This window comes from Vipera berus (genome assembly GCF_964194415.1).
Source record: "Vipera berus genome assembly, chromosome: 1".
Taxonomy (NCBI): Eukaryota; Metazoa; Chordata; class Lepidosauria; order Squamata; family Viperidae; genus Vipera; species Vipera berus.
The window spans coordinates 290,060,861-290,083,223 of NC_138202.1; the positions used below are offsets into that span (position 1 = coordinate 290,060,861).

Genomic DNA, 22,363 nt, shown 5'->3' on the forward strand with positions numbered 1-22,363 from the left:
TGAAAGAAGTTTAGTACAACCAGGACTCTTCCAAGAGCTGGTCGCCCAGTCAAACTGAGCAATCTGGGAAGAAGGGCCTTAGTAAGAGAGGTGACCAAGAACTCAATGGTCACTCTGACTGAGCTCTAGAGATCCTGTGTGGAAGTGGGACAGAGTTCCAGAAGGACAATCATCACTGCAGCCCTCCACTGATCTGGGTTTATTGCAAAGTGGCTAAACAGAAGTCTCTCCTCAGTACAAAACACATGAAAACCTGCTTGGAGTTTGCAAAAAAGCACCTGAAAGACTCTCAGACTGTGAGGAACAAGATTCTCTGGTCTGATGAAACCAAGATTGAACCATTTGGCCTCAATTATAAACATTATGTTTGGAGGAAACCAGGTACCACTCATCACCTGCCCAATACCATCCCAACAGAGAAGCATGGTGGTGGAAACACCATGCTGTGGGGGGTGTTTTTCAGCAGCAGGGATAGGAAGACTAGTCAGGGTTGAGGGAAAGCTGAATGGAGCAAAGTACAGGGATATCCTCAATGAAAACCTGTTCCACAGTGCTCAGGATCTCAGACTGGGCCGAAGGTTCACTTTCCAACATGACAATGGTCCTAAGTCCACAGGCAAGACAAACACAGGAGTGGCTTAGGGACAACTCTGTGAATGCCCTTGAGTGGCCCAGCCAGAGCCCTGACTTGAACTCTATTGAACATCTCTGCAGAAATCTGAAAATGGCTGCCCACCGATAGTCACCATCCAATCTGACTGAGCTTAAGATGATTTGCAAGAAAGAATGGCAGAAATCCCCCAAACCAAAGCTTGTTGCATCATACCCCAAAAGATTCGAGGATGTAATTGCTGCTGAGGGTGCTTCAACAAAGTACTGAGTGAAGGGTCTGAATACTTATGCCAATGTGATATTTCAGTTTTTTTCTTTTTAATAAATTTACAGACATTTCTAAAATTCTGTTTTCACTTTGTCATTATGAGAGTGTAGATGAATGAGGAAAAAAATGAATTTCAACAATTGTAGAATCAGGCTACAGCAAAGCAAAATTGACAAAAGTGAAGGGGGTCTGAATACTTTCTGAATGCACTGTAAGTGTAGTGTTGTCTTATTACAATAAATGTGATGTATAAAAATGTCATAAATCTTGATATCACAAGTGAACTTATTAAAATATGCGGAGAGGGACTTTAACCAACCAAGACATTAGTTTCACCACAGTAAATAATAATGAGAATTTGTTTAGTTTTGGATTAGCCAAAGTGTGAACAGTTCAACAAACCATAGTACAAAAATGGCTTAATAGGATGCAGTTAACACACTGCTACTGATCTTGAAGTAACTGTTGTAGAACAACATAATTTTTAAGCAAGTTTTAATGGGAAACAGTTAAAATACATATTCATCAAGTTCAAATGATGATTCAAATTTCTCATCCCTGATTGGAATAGAAGTAGGTCAGAATCTTACATTGAGGTTAATAAGATCCATGTTCAAGTCTCCAATCACCTACAGAATTCATTAGGTAATTTTGAAATATCTCAACCTGATAAAATGAGGGATGACTTTATGTATGCCACTTTGGGTTTTCAGAAAAAAGGCAGCTGTAAACAATATGCACAGAGAGAGACACATGCACACACTTAAAATGTAGAGATAGAACTAATTAATTAATGAAAACAGCTGTAAGAAATGAAAAGTAAGGCTACCTTATCTAAAAAAAAATAGTCTTGGATACAATCTTTAAATCAGAACAATTCATATGTGAAAAAAAATCACTCTTGAACAACAATTGAAAGAAGATCACAGATCTGCATGAATTACACATACTGTATGCCTTTACAATATCTGAACTACACCTCACTAGGGTAAATCGTGCAACATATGTTTTCCATAAGTATCACTGTAAAAATGTCAGTACACATTTTCTGACATCTGTTTTTTCCCAGCAGCATTGCATGATGGACAGAGTTCGCAATTCCAATATATAAGAAGCTAAAGGCTACATCAGAATCAAATCCATCACCATCTACTGGATTATATTGACACTTTACTGGAAATCTGAAACCTTACCAAATTCTTTAACCATACATCAAGAATCGCTAATAGTTTAACTATTGTCTTCCTGCTATTCTATGTCATTCAAGCAACAGGGCTCCCCCCTCCCACAAATAAGCTTAGTCAAAATGCCAAACACTGTGACTGAAATCAGAATCCCAAAATATTTCTGTCAATCTAACAACTATCCATCTCAGAACAACAGAAGTTACATCTATTAATAAGCATGTGAGAAGAATTTTATACATTAAACTATTTTAAAATGTGATGTGTTTAAAGTGATTTTATATAATTAAAACCATGTCTTTCCTTAGGTGATTTGGGGACAATCACACTCTCTCAGCCCAACTCACCTCACAGTTTGTTGTTGTGAGGAAAATAGGAGGAGGAAGGGGGTAATCAGGTATGTTCGTTACCTTGAGTTATTTATAAAAATAATAAAGGCAGGAAAGAATTTGGAAGTGAGTAGAGCAATGGTTTCCACAGGTGGTGGATATCTTTTTTTTAAACAAAAGTTTCTCAAAAGTTAACTCTGAGAGATTGCCACCCCTAGCAGACCCATGCTTGACTTCTTTAGCCTGTCCCATTTAGTGAGCTGAATAGTTTAGTAAGAATCTTCTCTTAATCCCAGCTCTTGAATAACTTAAAAGCAAAAAACTAAAGCTTAGAAAAGAAGAGAACAAAATTGTCTTCACCCCACCAAAACATAAAGGACTACCTCAAATCTTTTCAGTTCTTAAGTGGAAGAAATTATAAATTTCTTACCTGGAAGAAATTTTAAATAAGAAAGTTAATTTCAAAACCAAAAATAATATTATAAGTCTTTATTTGAAAAAGGAAAAAAATCAGAAAAACAATGAAAGGCTGTGATCACACTTTTTATTCAAGCAAATAAAATCAGTTTAGTCGGTTGTATGTCGCTTTTCTGAATAAAATATAACGTAAGTTGCAAAATATTGAGGAAAGAAAAAATCTGAAAATTTATGCTGATCACCTTAATAACTGTTGCTAGGCAGACAGCAGTGTAACCAATATAACACTTTTATGGGAATGAGTTCAATAAAAGCCAGTCTCTTAGGGTCTGTAATAGCATAGTGTTCCTCATTATTGCAAATGGTCTAGCCAGAAAATTAATTTGTTGCTAAATCTAGCGTCTTAACAATACTAATCTTAACATTTCAAGAAAGTCAGTACATTCCAACCTGGTAGGCTTTTATTAAAAATGCATCCAATAACAACAAAAGACTGTGAAATGACTTAATTTAAAAAAAGAAAGACTGGAGGAATACAGCATTGAGATGTTTGCAACCTGACTGGTTTCAGCATTTGACTGTATTCCAAGTTCACCCACAGAAGTGGCGAGATGCTTGACTAGAATCCTAGTCTGAAGTTATAGAGCCTATTTGGCAATGTGAGGTTTTCTTGTCCTTGAATTATACTGGCAGCAAAAAGGGGAATCTGGATAACTTCCAGCATGTGCTTAGAGAATCTTTTCCCAAAGACCAAACTGTTGGAAAGATTGTAGGAGTCAAAGTCAACAAACCTGCAGAACAGTAGGTTAAATGTTGACAAAACACAAAAAAGGGTAGAGAAAATGTTGAGGTAAAACAAAACAGGTAACCTTTTGATTACCACCAATAGATTTTACAATATAATTCCCAGAAGTGATATCCAAAGCTATTGTATATTACAATCTGAATTAACCAAAGATGTGACTTCACTATAGATAGCTTAATCCATACTGAAGTTGTCTGATTTAATTCAAATGTAGACTTTTCCATCTTCAAACCATTAATCTGGAAAAAGGATCCCATTAAATTTCTTGATCCTTTATCATCTTTAAAAACCATTCACTAAAATTCACCTCACTAAAAGATGAGGATAAAATAAATCAGGATATATAACTTTATTTAACAAAATAGATCATGCAGAAACATCTGACAAGTCAGCCATATTATAAAGGTTGTCTCTTTCCTCCTGAGCCTTTGATTAATTCTTCAACATTTAGGTCCAGGTATGAAAACTCAAGTAAACAGGAAGAAATAAAGATGTCTTTGGGAACATGTTTATACAACTGCTCTTTATCGCATTTAAACATTCAAAAACTGTGCACCCTTCTACACTATTTTTATAATTAACACATCTGACTTTCTTCCCTTATCATTAGTTTAGACAATTCTTTCTGTAATCACAGAGAGAATGTAAATCAGGGGTGTCAAACTGCTGGCCCATGTGCCAGTTGCATCATATGGAGGCCGTGCCCACCCCAGCTCCGGCAATGCAAAAAAAGTCACAATATGTCGTAACATGTCATGTGACATGGCGAGTTTGACACCCATAATGTAAATCAACTTGCTTTCCTTATTACTGATACTCATTTTCAATCAGTGTCAGACAAGAACACATCTAATCTGCAATGTGATTATATCTGATTCTGTCAAATGATGACAAATATGAATGGCAGATCCCTATCAGGGAGCTTCTGGACTCCAATTATACCAACTCACTAGATACTTTATATCTTCAGATTTGCTACCGATTTTTTTTGGCAAAGATAAAACAGTTCAAAACAGAGGCACAGAATATTGAATACCATTCAGTTGTTTAATATCATCACTAGCCAAAAACAAGGTAACATTTGCATTTAATTTCAGTTCTGATTCAAATGAAATAGAAATTGTTCCAGGCCAATAAAAGTTCAGGAAACACATACCAATTGCTTACATTCCAGCTCCCATTATAATAATCACTTTGCATAATAAGAGTGGGCAAAGGCAGCTATTAGGGTTACAATCAAGTGTGTGCAATACATGCCATGAAACTTCCCACTGACAAATCGGTTTCTGTGTTTGTGTGTATCTGTGTGCATGCACGCACATACATATGATTAATTATGACTATAGCCAAGCCTGAAATACACCCCTCCCCCAAGTTCTTGGGTTTTCCTGTATTCTTGAAAAAATGAATTCTGATTTACATGTATAATAAATAATAAAGGCTCATTCATCAAACCCAATCCACTAATAACTTCATTCTTGTTTTTCTATAAAAAATCATTAATCTGCACAAACCATCATGTAATAAAGTTCTGGCTACAGAAAAGATATCAGGTTTATATAAAGTTCTTCCTCTAGTTCTCTACCTGGCCACAGAACAGTTGATTGACCTGCTAGGCACTGAAGCACCCTTCTGTCAACTGGCTCACAAAATTCCAGAAAATTTAACAGTTGACTCTTGCACATCACTCGACTTCATGAATGTCAAGGCTTGGCTATATATTAGTGTCTTTATTGACAAACCATGGAATTATGGACCCTAAAGAAGGTCCCTGGCCAACAATCTGCCAATGCAATAAGAAAAATGCAGTAGAGCTACTTCACTTCTCTCCTTACCACAATGTAGCCTTTATATTGAGCTCAGTCAGATTCATTTCTAGATTTTCTCCAACATTGTGTAATGTCTTCTCCATCACATCCCAGTGTTCCCAAGTAAAAAACCTCTAGAACAGGGGTATCAAACTGCCAGCCCACAGGCCAGATGCATCGTAGCGAAACTGCGCCAACCCCATTGCTGGCAATAGCAAAAAAGACATGATATGTCACGACACGTCACATGACATTGCGAGTTTGACACCCCAGCTCTAGAATGTTCCAGTCCTTTTCATTCCTTACTCAACACCTTGCAGAGAAACTCTGCACACCTCTTACTGCTACTGTTCTGTGCAAGACACAGCTAAGCTACATTAAAAAGTAAGTCAATAAAAGTCAGGAACCAAGAGTATTCTTGGACCCAGGATGAGTTCTTGTTATTAGCTATTAGTTGGAGTAGTATTGGACACAGGGTGAATGCTATTCCAAAACAGTGCTAAACCTATGTTCAAAAGCAGTCTCAGTCACATCTGACAAGCAGAAGAAAGGTCACACTATGAAGCAATAACAGTGATATTTTAATATTAGTACAACTAAGGATGATACGAGTCTGTCACTTTAGGTAAGATCTGACATCAGATTGAGGCACTGTTATGTTGACATAGCTAAATAGGCAGGGCATGTTTATGTTGTGAGGAGTCCTTGGTGTTCTCTAAGCTTGACTGTTTTCTTGCAGATATTTCATTACCCAAACTAAATAATATCATCAGTGTACTAATAATGCTACATAGTTTGGGTAATGAAACATCTGCAAGAAATCAACCAAGCTCAGAGAGCACCAAGGACCCCTCATTTCAACCCTAAGCTATAAATATTCTTCTCTATATTTATGTTGTAACTACATGCAGGTGAGGAAAGTTCATTGCTTCTGACCATCAGCACCTTGTATATGGCAACTTTAAGCCTGAGATTTGAAAATCCCCTCCCCCTCCCCGAAAGCTCAGTTACAGGCCATTAAAGGGAACTTGGTGAAGCGGTCCTCATTAATGAATAGATTTTTAAGAAATCCTGCTCTTCTCCATAAACTGGCATTTCTGCACCTGGTAACCAGCTAAGCTTGCTTTTTTTTCTTCATATCAGGACTCTCTACAACAGGCAGGACTCGGCTTCTTTCTTAGAATAAGTAGGGAACAGTCCATATCTTGAGGAGATATCCAAGAATGTTTCCTTCAAGAGATATTTGTCAATCAAATTAAAACAAGATGTACCGGTAATCTGTTTGCCAAAAATTCAGATTATGAAAAAGATACAAAATATTTGAATTGCAAAAATTTGGGCAAAGAATTTATTTCAGCAGGAGTCAAAAAGGAGTGAAAAAGAGAAATAGAGTTGTATTGTAATTAAACCCTCAGTTATGACCCCAACTGGTTATTGATTATTAAAGTCGGGGTTGAAGCCATTTTGCATGGGGCCAGGACTTTGATAATTGAAATATATGCTCCAAGTAAGGATAAGGTAACATTTTACAATGAATTATGGATTAACTAATATAATTATATTAGTTAGTTAACCATATGGAAATTGGGGTTTAATGGAAGATTGGAATGGAATAATTTGTCCACAAAAAGATAAAACTTCTGATAAAGATATTAAAATGACTCAAGTTAAATTAGCAAAAAAAATCTTTAATATGATGGAAAGTTATTTTTCTGAAAGCCATAGATCTTTTTAAAAAATCTGGATGTTTTAGATAACTAAGAATTTGCTTATTCATAAAATGGAAATACTGCAAACAATAAGAGAAATGGAAATAAAAATGAGTTGTGCAAAACAAAAGTGACTGGGCTGGATCCTTATGGATTTTTTGCTGAAAAGATAAAGAAAAGAAATGAGCTTTTGTGATTTATAAGTTTGATAGTTAGAAACAATAGCTAATAGAAGAAAGAAATTATGATGTAACTTTAGAGAAAGAAGGTAAAATCTAAATACATTTAAATCCATTGTCAAAAAGATCAGAGGTTGCTTCTTTGTAATCTTGTCTTTTTAATTTATTTTTATTTTTCTATTTTCTGAGGAAGAGACACTTGTCAATATTAATCTTCCGGGAACACATGGCTTCTTGAGAGCTCCAGATCTTCTTCCAAAGAAGAAATTGCTGGGGGCAGGGGAATCCAAAATAATGTGCTAACATAGGATGGAACTTACAGTATAAACTACTAATGCAAATTAAACCTTATTATAAATTACTACAGACTTGTAGTAATTATTTTGAGTCTTGCCTGTACTCATTTTCCATTTTAGCATTGTTCACATGTATTTTTTCCAGTACTGAATGAATCACAATATGTATTTTGAATCTTACCAGAGAAAACACTGGGAATCTTGGAGAGAAAGCTTTTGACTGTGCGAATAGGAATCCCACTTTTCTCATCTTGCATACGAGCTATGACATCTTCCATCTGGAGAAAAAGGAACAAATAAACATATTATGTTCTTGAGTAGTAAACAGACTGGATGAGTCTTAAGTTGATCTAATTCAGTACCCTGTTGCCACAGTGACCAAACTAAATGCCTAAGTGAAGAAAATAACCTCTGATATTGCAATTATATGTAGCTTTCTTAAACAGTAGCTACTAATAGCTAAAATAAGACCATCTAAGTTAGAGGCCACCATCATCTCTTTTGGCATCAATTCTAAGATAACTATTTTCTGTATCAAGAAACAATTTTTTTATTCTGAATCTTAATTATTCATATAGATTGACTGACAGTAGCTACATTCATATCCTACATTTTCCTTTGAGAGCTTAAAACAACATACAGCGGCGTCTCCACTAAAATTAATCCTCATGCTATTAATGCTGTGAAGAAAGCTGTAAAAAAAACCTAGACATAAAGACAGTAACTTGACCAAAGCAACAAGTAACCTCCATGGTCAAATGCTGACTTGAATCAGGATTTTCCCAATCCAAGATCTTAATGACTATATTGAAACAGATCCAAGACTTTAAACACTATACTGCCAATTAACACTCAAGGTCAAAGCTCTTATGAGAACTGTCCATAAATACAGCTTTGATAATACTGTAAACTGAAGGAAGAGACAGGAATGAGGGTAAGGACAAAGTTTATTGACTGAGCTAATCATTTCATCTAATGTTGTCAAAAAGTATTCTGTACCCAACATTGTTTTCAGCTTCTCCACAATTAATATAATAGCACTTAAACATACATACATCCTTCTTCAAAGTTCAATATATTGAATATAGTAGTAAGCATTTGTTGATTAGTTAGTAAAACAATTGTCAGCTGAGTATTAATAATTTTGAGTACATCTTTACTGAATTCTTAAATGACTTGCTCATTCATATATAACTCTGGCACTGAATGTGGTACATATGGCTCTATTTCTGTGATATCACAGATTGGGAATGTTGATTATTTAATGCTACATTTTAATCAGTTAAACATAGCATTTTTGACACTTGAAACCTGGAAAAAAATTAAAATTTCTCATTAAAGGCCTGTGTTAGCTTGCAGAGTTTGTTAGGGGGAAATAGAACAGAAAAGAATAATAACTTTATTGTCACTGTGAATGTATACTAATTGGCATACATTAAAATGAAATTTCATTGCATACAGCTCTCAAAGGGTCACCACCTCCAATGTACACTACATAAATATGACAAAAATAAATAAATACAGAATTATGCATATAGGTAAAGGTAAAGGTTCCCCTGCACATGTGTGTTAGTCGTTTCCGACTCTAGGGGCCGGTGCTCATCTCCGTTTCAAAGCCAAAGAGCCAGCGCTTGTCCGAGGACGTCTCCGTGGTCATGTGGCCGGCATGACTAGACGCCAAAGGTGCACGGAACACTGTTACCTTCCCACTGTTGTGGTCCCTATTTTTCTACTTGCATTTTTACATGCTTTCGAACTGCTAGGTTGGCAGAAGCTGGGATGAGTAACAGGCGCTCACTCTGTTACGCGGCACTCGGGATTCGACCCACCAAACTGCCGACCTTCTGATCGACAAGCTCAGCGTCCTAACCCACTGAGCCACCACGTCCCATATATTATGCATACACCCAGATATATTATATGACACAGAAAAACCACAGTCTAGTTTGCATTGTGTATACATGTGAAAAATGAATCTTGCGAGTTTACCAGATGGATGGCAAAGGGAACAAAGCTATTACAGAATCGGGTAGTCCTGCTAGAAATACTTCGAATCCTCCTCCCAAAGGGGAGCAACAGAAACAGACCATAAAGTGGGTCTGTGGGGTCTCTAACAATGCTTTGAGCTCTATAAGCAGATAGTGCTTATAAGCAGCATCCTGAATATCAGGAAGCAAGCTTCCTATAATCTTCTCAGCTGTCTTGGGTTAGCTTGCAGAGTTTGTTGGGGGGAAATGTTTAGATAAGCCATTTGACACTGAAAATATTGATCTTATGTCAAAAACAGTCCGCTTTCAAGGTACATTTGAAAAATGGAAAGTATGAAAAAAATGAAATATGACTTATCTTTAAAAAGATTTTAATTTAAATGACAGCTTCCCGGAAAGTATTCCAATCTCTATTGCATGTTGTTTGTATGTGTATTTTTGCAGACATGTCCCTGTGATATGGTTCAGTCTTCCTTTCTGATCAAGACAAAGCAGCCTTATTTTAAATATAAGGGAACGAAGGATGTTCCCTTTTCACTCACACTCACATATCCATAATGACTGATAATATTTCATTTAAGATTTCAATGTGTTTTTTATATTAATATACGGGGGAGTCAAATGCCAATTGAATCTATATTTGTACACTTTGCAAATAATTTTGAATCAAGTTGTAAAACCCTGCCCACCCCATTTCCAAAGGAAAGATTGTATCTTTGAGCAATACAGCCTTCTCTTCTCATAGTCTCTAGTTGCCATTTTTCACACTTGGTCAAAGCATTCACTTATTTATAGTTTCCTGTAACAAATTGTTCTCCAAGTGGAGAATACAACTGAACAAACGAAGATTAAAACAAACTTAACCCATTAACATAACAGCTAATTTTAAAATCATGCAGAGCTAAGACCATTAAAAGCATCAATATTATGTATTCATTCAGCTTAAGGATAATTCTATAAACCTGAGGATAATGCACATAAAACATGCAACTATATGATTATAAAATCAATTAAGCACAGAATGCTGCATAAATTGCAATATATAAAGCAGAGACTAAAAATCAGGGTAACAAACATATAAAATATCCAGGCAGGCTAGAAACAGACTAAAATACAGACCAATAATAATAATAAAAAAACAGTTCAGCAAGAGCTAAAATATATTTCCTGACAAAATTAAGGTCTTCTAAAACCAAATGCTGGGGAGGAATATAAATATGCAGAGTTTTAAAAGTGTGCATTTCCACACTAATGTCTCAGTTTGGAGAAAGTATTCTCCCCAAGGTGATTTCATAAGAAACTAGTTCAGGCCTGCACAGCATGAGGCCTAAAAACAGCCCTGTGCAGCCCATCAGTATATTTTTAATACTCAATGAATCCAGTACCACAAATATCACAACCATCATCGTTGGTGCCTCAAAATGCATGCTGCCAAGCACCACCAATGCCTACAGAACAGATAGAGACACCATTTTGACAGATGCACAAACTATTCTCTCATTTTTCTCTTGAACTCCTTCAAATTTAGACTCTCAGTAAACAAGCACTTTATCTATAAATGCTACTAGATAACCTGAAGGGTGCTCATTTCAGAAATATTTCCTTACCTAAACAGAGAAACAAAATGACTTAAGGGGAGGCAAAAAAAAGCATTGGGAGCAGGAGCAAGGAAACTGCGAAACCCCATTAAGTTTCCTTGTGAGAATTTGGTAGGACGCATTGGAAATCTCCCTTCCCTTCTCTTCCCAATAGACAAGTAAATTACTACTACTGGGTGGAAGAGGGAGCCAGGGATTGCAAGAGAGTAGCACTGAAGCAGCTACAACTTCCCCTAATTTTATTCCCTCCAGAGCCATGGGTCCCAGATGTTAGACATATTCTGTACCTTGGTTCAAACATTGTTGCCTATGATGCACCGTTTCACACTATTAAAGATCATGATGAGACCTTTAGTTGTATATAGATGTCTCTTTCTTGAATTTATTTTGCATTACAAAATTAAATCTGAGTTCACAGAAACCCATAACTGTATTGACAATTGATATAATCCCAATTTTTTCTGCGTTATTCCATGTACCTGAAAGGAATATTATTTTACCCTTAAAAAAGTTTGCTTCCTAAAGAAACAATTAGCATCTTTAAATTAACTAAAGGTGTAGTAATAGGGGGCACATTCTTTTCTATGAATAATTCATCTATCTTTTTATTTTTATTTTTCCAGATCAATATGGCATCAAAACTCTCCTAAATTTTATCCTTCTTTCAGATAAATGCAGTATACCTGACAAAGGTATTTTTTATTCAAATGCAAATAATTATGTTCTCACTAACATAATGTACTAAAGCCATAATATACTAAAGCCAAACTTTTTCTACTAAAGCCATTTTCTGCTCTGATTGCCTAGCTCAGGGGTAGGCAACCTCGGCTCTTTTATGACTCATGGATTTCAACTCCCAGAATTCCTGAGCCAGCCAAGAGCCGAGGTTGCTTACCCCTGCCCTAGCTAGAATCTGTTGCAGCTGAATTAGGATAAAGCATTGAAATACTTGTCAAGTTTTGACTGAACAGGCAAATCAGAAAAGTGTTGTTTTCTAGCATGGTTGCCTCTCTCCCTGAGAGGCCATTGTTGACTTCGGAAACTACAAAGTAAAGAATTAGCTCCTTAGCTTTGCTTCAGCATTTCCTATCTAGTGGTCTGTTTATCTCCTATCAGTATCATCCAGACCAGCTCTGAGAATGCAATATTGCACTGTGTGTTTTTTTTTAAAAGAGAACAAATCCAACTGTGCAGAAGGTGCAAAAGAGCTGCCATGGGGAGGAAGAAGAAAATCATAGTTCTGAAACCAATAAGGGAATTTGACATTTTCAAAATGGGGAGGGGGGAAGTATCACTGAGAAAACAGCAGTCACAGAGATACCACAATACGAGCCAAGGAGATGCTCGAGCAAAGATCCAAAATGCGATATGCTCTAATTTGTAACATTTTTGTGAGATGGGGAGTTGAATTGAAAAATCCTAACATTTATTAGCAAGCTAACTAAGTATTTTATAAATGACCAAATTTAATTTGAATTTCTCTCATTCATTGCTAAATGTACACATTTACCAGGATAAGCTAATAGATATCATGTTTTATGAAGAAATTAATTGAATCTCAAGGTGTTCATTTTTTATTAACTGCATATTACAATCAAATGTTGAGAGGGGATGTGCGCCTCTCTAAGGATGGCTGAAAGATGTTTGGTTTCAGGGAATAAATTCTTTTGATACTATTCAGGTATTCTGTTTTCAGATTTGCACTCCTGTTTGTTCAATACACCTTAAAATAACTCTGAAACAAAACACAAGAGACCCTAGCTTACATAACTTTTTTTTAGTAAAGGTAGCTTAAGGTCCACATAAAATTTCAAAAGTTTTTCCATTAAAAATAACTTGAGAAAGTATCCCTCCTCTGCTCAAAAACCAAGCTGAGTGGATAGATGTTTTTCAGGAAGAGGAAGATTAAGAATAGGAACACTGTAATCTATGCTCTACAAGGTAACTTGGGCCCAAGAGGAAAAAGGAAAAAACAAGATACATAATATGAACAATACATGAAGAGACATGAAAAGAAAAGAAAGAAATGGCCTCTACCTTTTCTGGTTTAGGAGTTGGCACAATTTGTAGGTGTGATGTACCTAAGGTGTCCCATGAAAATATTAATAATTGTTGGAAATCAAGGGTCCCATTAAGTCTTACTACCTGAAAGCAGTAGATATTACAGTATTTTCACCTAAAATCTCCATGTGAAATTACCAGAATATTATGAGATTCTGACAAAGGTTGGTCTCATGTTCTCTGAATAGCAAAATGGGTCATCCCCTTGCCATGTGAACGGAAAAATTCAGCAGCTTAAGTTTATTTTGTCACTAACTCGGTCTTTGTTCAGTTTCCCAAGCCAAGCCATCCATGAACTGTCTGAATTTTGTTCTCTGACAATAATGGGGTTATACCAACAAGCCCAAGCTTTGAACCCAGGCAATCAACTGAATCTCTGGGCAAAGCCCATGGGTGTTGAATCATATGTATCCAGGCTCACTCCATGATACAGTGATGCTGTGTGCATATTGACTGTATATAAAGAAGCAGAGGTTGGATTCAATTTGAGGTTTTTTGCAATCTGAAAGGGGCTATTCTGAGCTTATTGTGGCATTATTTAATAACAAGGGGGAAATCATATGAGAATGTGGCTATAGGATGTGAGAGAATGTATAGAGCTCACTGTGGGGAAAATACTTAAGTCTCCTTTTAGACATTATACTGCTAAATCAAAAGAAAGCCAATATCAATATCTGACTCATTCTGCATCCACTATCCACATCCATTATGACTCTCCTCTGTTATGCCTGAAGCTTTCCCAGAAGGAGTACTTCAAATTATTCAGTTCATAGTCATGCAGAATCTAAATTATCTTTGTCTGTGCATAAAGACATAAAATGTGCTTTATTTGGAGATCGGTCCATTTAGTATTTTCTGCATTAGCTGGCAGTAGCTCCCATGAGATTCAGAAAGGATTCCCCCACACTCTTCCACCAAGAAGCCAGAGAATTTGCTCAGGATCTTTTGCCTTGGAAAGGATGTGATCTATTCTGAAGCTCAAATTATCAGTTAATAGAGAGTTTACAATTCTACTTATATTTGAACCTGGAACGTAAAAGAAATTCACCCTCAAAATATCTTGAGCCACCTATGTGGACTTTTTCATGCCAGGGACACAGCAGCCTAAATCAATGGTTGTTCTCTGCTGAAGAATTTTGTAAAAAAATTGCATTTATTTTGGAAAGCTGCATATAAAACAACAGACAAATTATAGGGATCAGGAGCTATGTACAAATTAAATATAAAGATGTAAACTGAGGAAACAAAATCCAAATTTTGTACAACTGTTGTATTTTTAGCATTAAACAAGCCCAATTCAATAAATTGACATAACATGTCACTGTATGCAGCCCTGTCACTGATCAAAACACTTAGATTTTAATAAAATTGCTGTTAGGCATATGGTGTTAGCCTACAATGTTGGGTTGAAAATATATTAACCATAATGCTATGGCTTTAAGATGTTAATTGGCCAATGGGTGTGTAAGTGTTCTCATGGCCATAAGAGGAAGCTAGGAACGTAGCTTCTCTCTCTCTCTGAATTCACTGATCTCTACTATTACTGTTTTTGCTCTGCTGTTGGTTTACTACTGTTGTAAACCTGAACTGTGTATTGACCTCTGGACCGGTAAGAAGACTTTGTAGTTTGGATTACTCCTTGGACTGTTGCTATTGTTTATGACCTGGACTGTTTATTTTTTGACTGTGCATTTTTGTTCTTACACCACCTCAAAAGTAAACTACTTTTTGTTTTTATAACTCAGTGTATTCTTGTGTGACTTTTACTACTCTCAGTACCCTTCCTTGTCTGTGCAACTCTTTGGTAGCACAAGGAGACCTCTGCACAACAAATTCCTTAACACTGGTTATGGGCCCAGGCCTGTACTGAGATTTAGTTCACACAGTATTCCTAGCTGAGTTTGTGTTAGCTATTTGGTGTAAAATGGCACAAGAACAGTTGTCAGGCATCTCCTGGATAACCCGGTTGGATGGGACAAACTATGTTTCCTGGTCCACGAAATGCTGCTTGCTTTTGCGCAAGGAAGGACTATGGACTGTTGTAAATAACCCACCAGATACTACTACTTGGGATCCAGATGACGAAGAGGATGCAAAGAAGATAGACGACTTTAAACGTAGCAATGAGAAAGCACTTTGCATTATTGGACTAACACTGAATGACCAGCAGCTTGTCCATATTCGTGGTGAGGAGTCTGCTGCTAGGTGTTGGGGCATTTTGCGAAGGCTTTATGTTCGAGACAGTGTGGGTGCACATATACACCTTACACGTAAGCTGTTTAGGGCTCGTCTGCAGAAGAATGGAGATATGCTGACCCATTTAAACTACATGAAGGCAACTTTTCAAGAGCTTCATGAAAAGGAGCTGATTTTTTCAGAGTTGCATCAGGTCTACATTATTTTGTCATCTTTGGATGAGAGTTATGATGAGTATGTTTCTTCTTTGGAAGTCCTGACCAGAGAGGAACTGACTTTGACTAACATTACTTGGGAGACTGCTGGAAGAGTCCAGAAGAAGGCGTGACAGAGACCAGCTGAGAGAGACACAGCCACGAGAGGAGCAGCCATTTACCACTGTTTACAACGTCAAGAAATGTTATTCTTGTGGGGCTAGAGGGCATATAGCCAAATTCTGTAGAAAGGGTAAAAAACAGAATGTGAATAGCAGTGGGAAGGCTAAAAAGAGCATTGGTTTGGCTATTTCTGGTGAACCAACATCCAGAAATAATGAATTGTGGGTTGTTGATAGTGGGGCTTCACAATGCATTACTAAAGAGAAAAAGAGGTTTGTTAATATGAAAAACAGCAACCAATATGTTTCACTGGCAAACGGTTGGAGGATGAAGGCCTCTGGTGAAGGTAATTCCTATTGTCCATGCATTGATGAACAGTTACCTATGTTATATATACCTAAACTAAGATTCAACCTTTTATCTGTAAGGGAATTGGTTAAAGTTGGGTTTGTGGTAACATTCAGAGGGGAGCAATGCACTATTGAGAGGAATGGAACCTGTGTAACTGCTAATTTGAAAAATGGTTTATTTGTTCTCACAAGTAACCAGGTTAGTACAGTTAAAGCTAACTCAATATGTGAGAACAAGAAGCCACATGATGAGTGCATACATTTATTGCATAGGCGGTTAGGGCATGTAAACTTTAACTCACTACGTAAAACAGTTGAGTTAGTAAAAGGAATTAAACTGAAGCCATGTAGTAAGTATTTGAATTGCAATGCCTGTAATCAGGAAAAGAGTAAGGCAATTCCTGCAAACAGGTTAAACGGCTTCAAAACAACTGTACCTTTGGAAGTTGTGTTTGCTGATTTAATTGGACCCATGAAGCCAAGTTTAGGAGGGTCATGTTATATTTTAAGTATACTTGACCACTACTCTCGATATGGATTTTGTTATCTGCTTAAGTCAAAGGCAGACACTTTCCAACAATTTGCAAACTGGCTGAAGTTCGTGGAAAGAAAAACAAAGAGAAAGGTTCAGTGCATAATTACTGATAATTATGCACTGAATAATAATAATAATGGTACTGAATTTACAAACAAGCGCTTTGTTGATATGCTAGAATCAGCTGGCATTGAGCATAAACGTTCAGCCCTTTATAGGCCTCAACATAATGCATTTGTTGAGAGACGTGGGCAAACATTACAAGCCATGATGAGAACCATGTTAAGAGATTCAGGCTTAACAGATAGACTGTGGGGGGAGGCAGCAAAATGTGCAAACCATGTTCTGAATTTAGTTGTTAATACTTCTACTGGTAAAATACCATATACTATATGGCATGGTAAAAAACCAAACCTTGATTACCTGCACACGTTTGGCACCACAGCTTGGGTCCACATTCCTGCACAACTCAGGAGTAAAGGCCAACATAGGGCTAGGCAATTATACTTCGTAGGTTACGAAGCTAATCACAGATCCTATCGTTTCTGGGAACAGGGCACAACTAATGTATATAACAGTTCTAGTGCAAAATTCCTTGAGCACGTTGGTTGGGATAGGTTAGAGCAAGAAACCGTTAATACTGATCCCCTAGTGTTTGAGGACTCCTCTGATAATGTAACTAGTAATGATAATACTTCTCCTGTAAATATAAAAGATGAAGAGGAGATAGGGGAGATAAAAGAGGAATCAGAGGAAGGAAAGGAGTCAGAAATTCAAAACCCTGTAATTCCTTGGTGTTCAACGCGTATCAGACGTCCACCTGATCGCTATGAAGCCAGTGTAATATGTCAAGTTAGTGTAGAGCCATCTAACTATGATGAGATCAGGATGTATCCTGAAAAGGAACAGGCATCATGGAAAGCTGCAATGAACAGGGAGTTGAAGTCTTTGCAGGATCTTAAGGTCTATAAGAAAGCAAAACTGCCACCTGGTGAGCAAGCTATAGGTTGTAAATGGATATATAAGATAAAGAAAGGAGTAGATGGAACTATAACCCATAAGGCACGTTTGGTTGCACAAGGTTTTGCCCAAACTACTGAGGATTATGACGAGGTGTTTGCACCCAGTCTGAGGGCAACTACTTTAAGAGCAGCTTTAGTGTGGGCGGCTAAAAACCAATATATGGTTAACCATGTAGATGTTGAAACTGCATATTTACATGCTCCATTGCAACATACTATTTAAGAATACCACCAGGATTGACCAATGATAGAGACCATGATTGTTGGGAATTAAAGAAAAGCCTCTATGGATTGAAACAATCAGGCTATGAGTGGAATAAATGTTTAGTTAATGAGTTAAGTGCAATAGGTTTTGTAGCCAGTAATGCTGATCCTTGTTTGTTTAGAAGAGAACACAACGGAGCATTATCTTTTCTTTTATTATTCACAGATGATATTGCAATAATAACAAAAACTGAGTTAGAAGCACAAACTATCATTTCAAGATTGGAAAATAAATTCACAATCAGAAATCTTGGGAAAATAAGCCACTATTTAGGATTAGATATTGTGAAAACATATAGGGGTTTTAAGGTGTCGCAAGCCAGTAAAATATCTCAGTTATTAAAGAGATACAATATGGAAATGTGTAAACCAGTAAAAACTCCGATGGCTATGGATTTTAAGGACACTAATATTGAGAGTCCTGTATTTGATAAGACTATGTACCAATCTTTGATAGGAAGTCTTATGTATCTGAGTAATTGGACTAGACCTGATATTTCTTACTGTGTAAACCAATTGGCTAGGTACAACAATAATCCAACTGTTAGACACTGGCAATCAGCTAAACGAGTATTAAGGTATTTGAAGCAGACTATTCACTACTCGTTATATCTAGAGCCAAATCGTGAGTTAATCCTTACTGCATATGCAGATGCGAGTTTTGCCTCTGATACAAGCACTCGTAAATCTACCTCAGGGTTGGCTATAATGTTGGGTGATTCTTTGATTGGATGGAAGTCCATTAGACAAAAACACATAAGCTTATCTACAATGGAGGCTGAATTTTCATGTCTATCAGTGTTATGTACAGAACTGCTAGTGTACAGACAATTATTGTTAGATATGGGTTTAAATGTAAATGATCCATTTATTGTGTATGAGGACAATCAAGCTGCGATAAAGATGGCAAACAATGCTGCAGTAAGAACAAGATCTAAACATACTGATCTTCGTTATTTAAATGTCAGACAATGTGTCAAAGATAAATTAATACAGCTAGAGTATTGTTCATCTGATGTAAATATTGCAGACCATTTTATGAAGGTACAAAGTGCTGTGAAACACAATGCTAATTGTGAAAGAATGTGCATAAGATTGTAAGAGTTATATATTATTCTACCCAAAGGGGAGAATGTTAGGCATATGGTGTTAGCCTACAATGTTGGGTTGAAAATATATTAACCATAATGCTATGGCTTTAAGATGTTAATTGGCCAATGGGTGTGTAAGTGTTCTCATGGCCATAAGAGGAAGCTAGGAACGTAGCTTCTCTCTCTCTCTGAATTCACTGATCTCTACTATTACTGTTTTTGCTCTGCTGTTGGTTTACTACTGTTGTAAACCTGAACTGTGTATTGACCTCTGGACCGGTAAGAAGACTTTGTAGTTTGGATTACTCCTTGGACTGTTGCTATTGTTTATGACCTGGACTGTTTATTTTTTGACTGTGCATTTTTGTTCTTACACCACCTCAAAAGTAAACTACTTTTTGTTTTTATAACTCAGTGTATTCTTGTGTGACTTTTACTACTCTCAGTACCCTTCCTTGTCTGTGCAACTCTTTGGTAGCACAAGGAGACCTCTGCACAACAAATTCCTTAACAATTGCCTTAAGGTGTTTCAATTTTTTAAAACATAAAGTTTTATGATGATTTGTATATCTCATTTTAACCCAGGAGCTCTGTGAGTGGGCAAATGCATGTCACAGGTGTTGTTCTCAAAGGAACATTTGGGATAATGGTACTTTATAACATGCCTGCTGTTGAGAATGTTGCAAGTTAGGGGAAAATCTGATTTGTCAAAAGCATCTATTGGAAGTGGCTTGAAAAAACAAAAATCGCTGTAACATTTATGACTGAAGCCCATAAGAGCTGGACATAATAAGAGCCATTGCAAATGCGTTCAAGGCCTTGGAATAAATATAACAACACTGATAAAAAGTTTGCCTTTAAAATAAATCACTGTCTCCTGCTTCAAAACTGAACAAAGGGTATAATACTAGATCATAGTTTGATCATAAAATAACTAATGACTTTTATGGTTTCCTTTGGATGGAAGCAAAAGGACTCTCATTCTAATTCAAGTTTCCTGAATGTGAGTCCTTTGAAAGCAATGAAATTTTCCTTTGGAATAAACATATAGGGTTGCTCTACAATAAAACATGAGTCTTCACAGATCTGATTACTCTACAAGTACAATATAGGCTGGATTCTTTCACTGAATACTTCATTAGAGAGTTGATGTGAATTTTGACATAGCCTTGATTTATGATGAATGTGCGTAGCTACCATCCAGTAGTAAATACCATTGTTGTACCTGGATGTAGGGTGTGGCTTGTCAATGATTGGCTGTGTCCTTTTGCTGCTGTAAAATCTAAATTATGGGTCTTGAGTGGGGTATACTAGAACATCATGTAATAATAATAATAATAATAATAATAATAATAATAATAATAATAATAATAATAATAATAATAATAATAATAATAATAATAATAATAATAATAATAAAGTTGGAAGGGACCTTAGAGGTCATCTAGTCCAACTGCTCTAGTCCCCTGCTCAGGCAGGAAACCCTATACCATTTCGGACAAATGGCTTTCCAGTCTCTTCTTAAGAACTTCCAGTGTTGGAGCATTCACCGCTTCTGGAGGCAGGTTGTTCCACTTGTTAATTGTTCTAACTGTCAGGAAGTTTCTCCTAAGTTCTAGGTTGATTCTCTCCTTGACTAGTTTCCATCCGTTGCTTGTTGTCCTGCCTTCAGGTGCTTTGGAGAATAGCTTGACTCCCTCTTCTTTGTAGAAGCCCCTGAGATATTAGAACACTGCTATCATGTCACCCCTCACTCTTCTCTTCGTTAAACTACACATACCCAATTCCAGCAACCGTTCCCTATATGTTTTAGCCTTCAGTCCCCCAATCATCTTTGTTGCTCTTCTCTGTACCCTTTCTAGAGTCTCAACATCTTTTTTACATCGTGGTGACCAAAACTGGGGATTTCTATATAGTTATTTTTTTTTAATTTTTATCCACACATCTAATAGTCCCCGTCCAATATGATGATTCTGGAAGTACTGATGAGCCTTATATTTCCCAACCCACATTACGGAATGCCACCCTATTTGCATGTTGTGGCCTTCTAATGCTAGTAGTCTTCTGTTCTTAAGTGTATCCAATCCTTTATCCATACCGATAGTGCCGCTTGATAAGATTTTTCACAATTCAAGAGGCCGAGCCCTCCTCTTTCCTTTGCATCCTGTAATAATTTTAATTTAATTCTTAGTTTTCTACCTTGCCAGATAAATTTGGATGTAATTCTGTTTAAATTTTCAAAAAAAATCCTTGCCTAATTTAATTGGTACACATTGGAATAAAAAGAGTAATTTGGGAAGTATATTCATCTTGATTGTCACTATTCTCCCCATAAAGGAGAGCTGCAAGTTTTTCCATCTGTCTAAGTCTGCTGTAATTAAGTCTATTAAGTCTATTAATTTGTCATAATTTTTTCTTTTAAGTGTAATACATCTTGCCAACAGTTGGATCCCCAAGTACCTTACTCTTTTAGATGTCTGGATGTTAATTTTTTCTACTACTGTAGCTCAGTTTCTTGTAAATTAGACATGTTTTTAACTAACATTTTAGTTTTTTCTTTATTAATCTTCAACCCCGCAACATCTCCATAATTTTGTGCTTTGGAAAATAGCTTGACTTCGTCTTCTTTGTGGCATCCCCTGAGATATTGGAACACTGCTATCATGTCCCCCCTCATCCTTCTCTTCATTAAACTAGACATACCCCATCCCAGCAACCGTTCCTTATATGTTTTAGCCTCCAGTCCCCTAATTATCTTTGTTGCTCTTCTTTGTACTCTTTCTAGAGTCTCAACATCTTTTTTACATCTTGGTGACCAAAACTGGATGCAGTATTCCAAGTGTGGCCTTACCAAGGCATTGTAAAGTGGTATTAATATTTCACGTGATCTTGATTCTATCCCTCTGTTAATGCAGCCTAGCACTGTGTTGGCTTTTTTGGCAGCTGCAGCACACTGCTGATTCGTATTTAAGTGATTGTCCACTAGGACTCTGAGATCCCTCTCACAGTTACTACTATTGAGCAAGGTACCACCTATACTATACCTGTACATTTGGTTTTTCTTGCCTAAATGTAGAACCTTACTTTTTTCACCATTGAATTTCATTTTGTTAGATAGCACACAGTGTTCACGTCTGTCCAGATCCTCCTGTATCTTAAGCCTGTCTTCTGAAGCGTTGGCTATTCCTGCCAGCTTGGTGTCATCTGCTAATTTGATGAGTTCCCCATCTATCCCCTCATCCAAATCATTGATGAAGATGTTGAAGAGCACTGGGCCCAGAACAGAGCCCTGGGGCACCCTACTACACACTTCCCTCCATGTAGATGTGGTTCC

General features: G+C 36.8%; 1 protein-coding gene across 12 annotated transcripts in view; it reads right to left on the bottom strand.

The window, feature by feature from the left end:
- Window positions 1-22,363, bottom strand: part of RGS7 (regulator of G protein signaling 7) — a gene marked incomplete at both ends in the record, with an annotated part of 189,726 nt that overhangs the window by 95,081 nt on the left and 72,282 nt on the right. For all 12 annotated transcript variants that reach the window (XM_081323372.1, XM_081323366.1, XM_081323373.1 and 9 more), the window contains one exon: window positions 7,789-7,885. In XM_081323372.1, coding sequence (XP_081179498.1) covers window positions 7,789-7,885 — 97 coding nt within the window. The remainder of the gene's footprint in view (window positions 1-7,788; window positions 7,886-22,363) is intronic.